Raw genomic sequence first — 6,956 nt, forward strand, 5'->3', positions numbered from 1 at the left:
TGTCGTGGAAAAGAATATATATATATATATATATATATATATATATATATATGTTTGTGTGTTGAATGTATTATAATCGTGTATCATATTACACAAATATTTTTGTATCAAATGTGTAGTGATTGAAAGCAAGTTTTTCCCATATAATTTGTTACCAAACAAATAGTTGCTATATTGTAAAACAAATGCCATGAGGGTGTCCGTTTAACTCATTGGGCAAATGGTTAGAAACATGCAGTCCTAAGCTTTGTGGGTTGCTTAGAACGATCAAGTGAAATGCAGTCGGTATATGTTATAAAGACCAAAAAAACAACTTGTTATGTTGTCATTGGATTGTCATTAAACTAAGAAGATGTGAATTGAAGTCGCCTACAGCGTGAACATGACAAATGAGATAACAATATCCCTAATATCTAAGAAAGAATACTTCTTGTTCTAATAACAACTTAAAATGAAAAAGTAAAAGTGTGTCGGTTTGATTTGAGTTGGCAAGAAGTAACTATTCATCATTTTAGATATTCTCATATATTTATGAAAATAAATAGGCAACACATTAATGTTTAAGTTGTTATCACACCTAGAGTTTCTATATAACAAAATAGAAAGCCATAAGGGTGTCAATTTATTCTTAGGCTGGAGGGAGTGATATCACGTTTACCACAGTCCACGTAGGCTCCACCTAAGATTTGTCAAACCGCATAAAAAATTTGTCATTTACAGGATGTGGGTTGTCATGCTATTTTTTTCTAAAATTAATTAATATTAAAAATAAACACTAAAAACAAATTATTTTTATCATGTTATATTTTTAAAACTAAAATTAATTTATATAAAAGATAATCAATTTAAATGAATTAATTTTGCTGAGCATCATCGATATTTCCAGGTAAAAGAATAAAAAAGATTGATTATATTTTATGAACTTTATAAAATAAAATTATATTTTTGGGTATTAAATATGAAAGGGATTTATTTGAATTAATAAAGAGTATTTCCAAATTTAGTATTTCAAATTAAATATGAAAGAGAATAAATGAAAATGTCAAGTTTTATAAAGTTGAAGGTAAATATAGTATTTCCAATTTAAATAGAAATCGAAGCAAAAGAGAATTCCTAGGGACCATTATTGTAACTTTTCAATTCAAAACTCTTTTCTCTCTCGCGCATATATATATATATATATATATATATATATATATATATATATATATATATATATATATATATATACTAGGTTTAAACCCGTGGAAATCCACGGGTGATAAATTGAAATTGAAATAGAAATAGAATTATACTTTTGATTGTGTAATAAAAAAAGATTTCAAAGTTTAGTAGAAATTAAGAATACTGATATTGTAATTAACATGAATAAATCAAATACAATGTTTAGTAGAAATGAAGTGTGATACACAAAAACAAAATAAATGATGGTAGAAAAATAATGTTTATAAATTCCCAAAAACTTCCTTATAAACAACATTGGAAGTTTTATTTGTGAGAGTACCATCCTTATCTAAAATTAATAATTTTAATCCGTCTCTGCTTTGAACTCTAGATAAGGCAACATACAATTGACCATGTGAAAACACGGGATTTTTGAGAAACAAACCAACCTTGGATAATGACTGTCCCTAGCTCTTATTAATGGTCATTGCAAAACATACAGCCAATGGAAATTGTCTTCTTCGAAATTTGAAGGGAATTTTCTTTTCTGATGGAGTTAAAAACATTCTTGGAATAAAAGTGCGGTTGCCAATATTAGTTCCAGATATGATACGTGCCTTAATAACACGTTTGCCCAATGATATCACCTGGAGTCTTGTCCCATTACACAAGCCATTTTTCTGATCAATATTTCTCAGCAACATAACCGGAACACCGATTTTTAAAACTAACTTATGGTTTGGTAAACCCGATACTTTCAGACCATTTAAAACATCAGGTGAATATAAATTTGCATCAAACTAATCATGGACAAATTCAGATTGGCATATACTATCTGAACTTAAATATTCAACTCATCTCCTGGAAACTTCGATAGCAAACGGTCATTTATTTCCTGAACCACTTCATTCTTTGGAGCAAGTATTGCTCTTTCTTGAAAATAACTTGTATTTTTGTAATTTTCCAAAATTGAAGGATATACGAACTCGATTAATGAACCTATAGGATCATGTGGATCATTAATGAGAATATCATGTGGAATGTCAATAACCGTCTCTCCATCGTTGATACCACCAAGTTTTCCTTCTCCTATATCCAACAGCCATTGTGCAAAATCTCTAATTTTTTCTATATCAGATTGATCTCTTCCAACAGTTAGCCTCATGTTTTTTGTTAATTTATGTATCTTGCATTGTGGCCATAAATATGAAGAACTTAAAGAAGCATTAACAATGTTTTGTCTACTTCCACCCGGAATAACAGGTAGAATCTGTCTGAAATCTCCTCCAAAAACAATAACTTTACCTCCAAACGGAATATCTGAGTTGATAGAATTTTCAGACCTAAATACATCTTTCAAACTTCGATCTAAAGCTTCAAATGCATGCTTATGGACCATAGGAGCTTCATCCCAAATTATCAATGAGGTTTTCCTCAATAAGCCAGCGAGGTCACTATCACGATTTATTTTACAAAAAGAATCCTCTGTTAGTTCAAAAGGAATTATAAATCGAGAGTGTGTTGTTCTACCTCCGGGTAATAATAATGAAGCAATCCCACTTGAAGCAACATTCAAAACAATATTACCATCGCATCTAATAGCTGCAGATATTGTTTTCCATAAAAAAGTCTTACCAGTTCCACCATAACCATAAACAAAGAAGACACCTCCTTTATTTTCTTTAACTGCACTCATGATATCAAGGAAAATGTGACGTTGCTCATCTGTCAATGCAAGAAACATACTATCAAACTCAGTCTTCATAACGTGAATGTCATAATCTAGCTCCTCGGTGATAAGTCGATTGTTTGAAGAAGAAACAGAATCAACATCCGGGAAAGGCATGTTTTTATAATTTTTGAGACTGGAGTTGTTCCGAAGTAAAACTTGTTCTATCTCGAACAAAGTTAAGTTTTTAAGCTGATCTTCATTGAGTGATAAGTCTGCACGACTAAAATCAAGTTAAATAGAAATCTAATTAAAAAAATTTATTTATAATTAAAATATTATTTAATGTATGTTTAAAAAATAAATGACTTTTTAAATAAATAATAATAAAAAAATTAATACCTGGAGACTTGAATCTCTGTCGTTGGTTATAAAGAATTCCATCTGCCAAATATTCCCATGTGTTTTCCCAAACAACCTCCGGTTTAGACATACTGTTACACATCAACAATGTAGCAAATAAGAATCGTAGGTAAAAACCTGATCCAGAATGACTTGCTTCTTTGATTGCATCGATGTATTCTTTGTCATCATCCAATAGACCAAGCGCATAACAAGCATCTCTAAAAGAAGAATACACTTCACCATTTACTGTGCGAATTTCTTCAAATGATTTCGGACCTTTAACCTTGTTTAACAAAATCCTTAAGAAATAAGCTTCCCCTAGATTAGGTGAAACCGAATGAATTCTACCAATGCACTTTCCTACTTCCCGTGGCTTCCAAATCCTATCACCACGTTTCCAAACAAACTTTGTAGGAAATTCAACATACGTGAGTTTCCGTGCATCACGATTAACTGCATTACACTCCATCCAAGCTGTGAACATTGAAGAAGCAACAGAAGGTTTGTCGAGAACATCGTCAATATCATCGTCTTCCCCATATACAATTTGTTGTTGACCAGGAAGATGAAAAGGAAGTCTAACCACAGAAGGATATCTGTAATGAACATCATATTTAAAAATTCTCCATGATGCTTCACATGCAGATAAATATCTACAGTCTTAATACTCATTTATTTCATCGACTGCATCATTAGTATCAGAGTCATTATTGCTTCGTACAACGGCAACTGTAGCTCTACCAGGTCCTTTGTTTATGTATTTGAATAAATACTTTATAGAAGAACCCTGATTGCACCATTCAACGTTAATATGTGCCTGATATCTTTTCAATAGATATTTGTTGTAGGGGACAACATTTCTATTATCCAACTTGACATCTGATTTTTCAACAAAATGACCATCGTTTCTTCTCCTATATAATGGAAAACCATTCTGATCAACAGACGAATGATTACAGAATTGCTTTGCAAAGTTTTTTGAGCACTTTTTGTCGATCATGCATGGACAATTGATATTTTCAGCTCCACATGGACCATGAATCATGAACTCATTCACAAGTGAAAACAATTCTGGATCTTCGTCTATGTTTGGTATCTCAGCGGAAATTATCGGATCGATAAGTTCAACAGTGGGTAGCTTGTAGTCAGAATGCATAAATAAACATATATGACTATGCGGCAAACCTCTTTTTTGAAATTCAATTGTATAAACAACTGCATAATATTTTGCAAAAGAATAAAATATGATTATACCGTAAGAAAAAATATAATAAATATATAATAAAAAGCATAAAATTTTACCAATTATGAAGAAACATAATTTGAAATACCTGCTTGAACTATGCCGAAAATGTGATTCTCCCTTAGATCTTTAATAAATGCATCAAGTTTGATCTTGAACAACCTACATAGTATATCAGGTCTGTCTTCTGGTTGAAGTGAAGTATCCTTAAGAAACCTTCTAACCTCAGGCCATTTGGGATTACACGTAAAGGTTATGAAGAAATCAGGATATCCAAACCATTTACATAGGGACATGGCATCCAAATAGTTTTGCAGCATATAGCGCGCACCACCAGTAAAAGATGAAGGTAATATCACACGTTGGCCGATGTTGGAGATATTTGTAATTCCTTGAGCTTTTTGGTTACGTAAATTCTCATAAGACTCGCATCTAAGAACATGTTGTTGGCTACGTATGTAATACAATCTTTCACTTTCAATCATCGTATACGCATCTACCAAAAATTGTTGAAAAAGCCTTTTTGAATTAAGAATCAATGAGAACGAATGATCCCTGTCTTGAATCCTAAAAGCAAAAAATTCTCTCATTGTACATTTCGCGCGCTTGCTATTTGTTGTAGATGTAACACCTCTATGAAGAATATCAACGTTGTAACCATCATCACCATATGGAAATAGTAGCGGATATTGGAGAGGAAGGTAAGAAGGATGCAATTCACTGATACGTTGTAGAAATCCCGATTTTGTTTGAACAACGATATCTCTATTTTCAATTGAATCAGAAATGTCACCTACAATTAAAGCGGCAACCTCAGAAGCAGTTGGTAAGTTATATGTCCTTCCATCTCGATCCCTTTTCCCGATAATTCTTAACTTCAAATCAACTTGAGGATTTTTTGTAAAAGTATCTCTTACCATCCTATAAGAGCTAACCAAGACATTATTTGAATCTAACATCACCTTCAAATCTTCAATAATATAATTATCGATTGATGTAGATTGATGCTTTTCCCCACTATAAAAATTGAATATAAACATAATATTAGTAAAAAAGGTAAAAAGGATTAATATTAAGTATGAATAAGAATTTTTGAAATACACCCAAAGCATCTTTGTCTATTTGAATTTTCATTCTCGGTATCATAAATGTATAACTGAGAGAATTTTGGTTGCGATCCATTTGGTGGCAAAAGGCTTCCAATACTATGATAATTTTGACCACCAAGTCTGAAAATGTATGGAGCATTCCCTTTATTGATTGAATAATCAATTTTACCACCCATCGACGTAAAAGAAAACATTGAATTGTAACGTCGAATGTTTTTCATGAAGTTTTTGCTTTTAGAATCCATTGCTCGAAACATTCTTTCATAAGTTGGTGGTGCGTTCTTTAAATTTGGTAGTTGAACTTTGCCATAACCACAACATAATGAATAATTTGTGTTCCCTTTTTGTTTTCCTCTAATGGATTCATTTGTGTTCCCTTTTTTCACCTCGTAAAACTGCAGTTCATATTCAAGTTTTATGAAACATATATGTAACAAAACAAACACATATTCATGAATTTTATGAAATAAATGTGTAAACAACAAAAAATAAAAAGTTCATATTCTTTAATAAGTGATTTAACAATTTGAGCCCTAAAACTGTATAGCACCCTAAGCAATTTAACAATTTCCAAAAAGAATTAGCAATTCAAATAATTGAACAAAGCAACACCAAACCGTGACATATCTTAAGAGACAATAACATATATGCAATACCCCATGGACAAAAATACCATTCCAGCAATACATTGAGACAATTTCAATTGGATTGATCAGCTAAATACTAATTAATGACTGCTGAATTTTTCTCCAATTAAACCAAATTGTAGCGACATTTTTCTCCAAGTGAAACAGATTGTATCGACATTTATCATGGCATACATGAGATACAAAATAATAAAATGATAAAAACTCAAACCTGAATGCAGAAAGCAAGTCCCAAAAAATTGTTAGCCAGCCAATGCTTCGTCTGTGCACGCTGTTGATTTTATTCAGAATTTCTGCAAATTCAGGCTGTTGATTCAGGGCTTCGTCTGTACATGCTGTCCTCCTTAATTTCCTTCAGCATCGTCCTCCAGTGCTTTGTCGATTTTCGTTGGGTTTTGCGCCGGCAAGTTGTGGAATCATCGGCGGAGATTATCTTCGGCTTCGATGTGTTGACAGAATAACACATGAACATGGAAGGGTGTGGTGGTGGTCGTCGGCAGCGGTGGCTATAAGGAAGGAAAAGCGTCGATACCCTCTAGGATGCTAGGGCTTTATCTGGTGGGAGATTGAGGAAGACACGCTTATTTATTTAGTCAATACAATGATTATAGGGATTATTTTTGGAATTTACTAAACAAATTACTAAATTACCCTTATTTATTTATTTAATTATTTAATTTTTTATTTAATTTTGAATTGCCCACATTTATGCATACAAT

The 6,956-nt window shown here is 32.0% G+C and overlaps 1 protein-coding gene across 1 annotated transcript; it reads right to left on the bottom strand.

The window, feature by feature from the left end:
* Positions 1–2,005: 2,005 nt before the first annotated feature.
* On the bottom strand, positions 2,006–6,397 carry LOC145130031 (uncharacterized). The gene is made up of 6 exons (XM_079064886.1): positions 6,350–6,397; positions 5,585–5,985; positions 4,570–5,498; positions 3,907–4,453; positions 3,236–3,834; positions 2,006–3,108 (listed from the first exon to the last, which is right to left on the bottom strand). The coding sequence occupies exons 1-6, from the start codon at positions 6,395–6,397 to the stop codon at positions 2,006–2,008; spliced, it is 3,627 nt and encodes a 1,208-aa protein (XP_078921012.1).
* Between the last annotated feature and the right edge of the window lie 559 nt (positions 6,398–6,956).

Source organism: Lactuca virosa, chromosome 8, assembly GCF_052849685.1.
Source record: "Lactuca virosa cultivar CGN04683 chromosome 8, Lactuca_virosa_CGN04683_v6, whole genome shotgun sequence".
NCBI classification, from domain to species: Eukaryota; Viridiplantae; Streptophyta; class Magnoliopsida; order Asterales; family Asteraceae; genus Lactuca; species Lactuca virosa.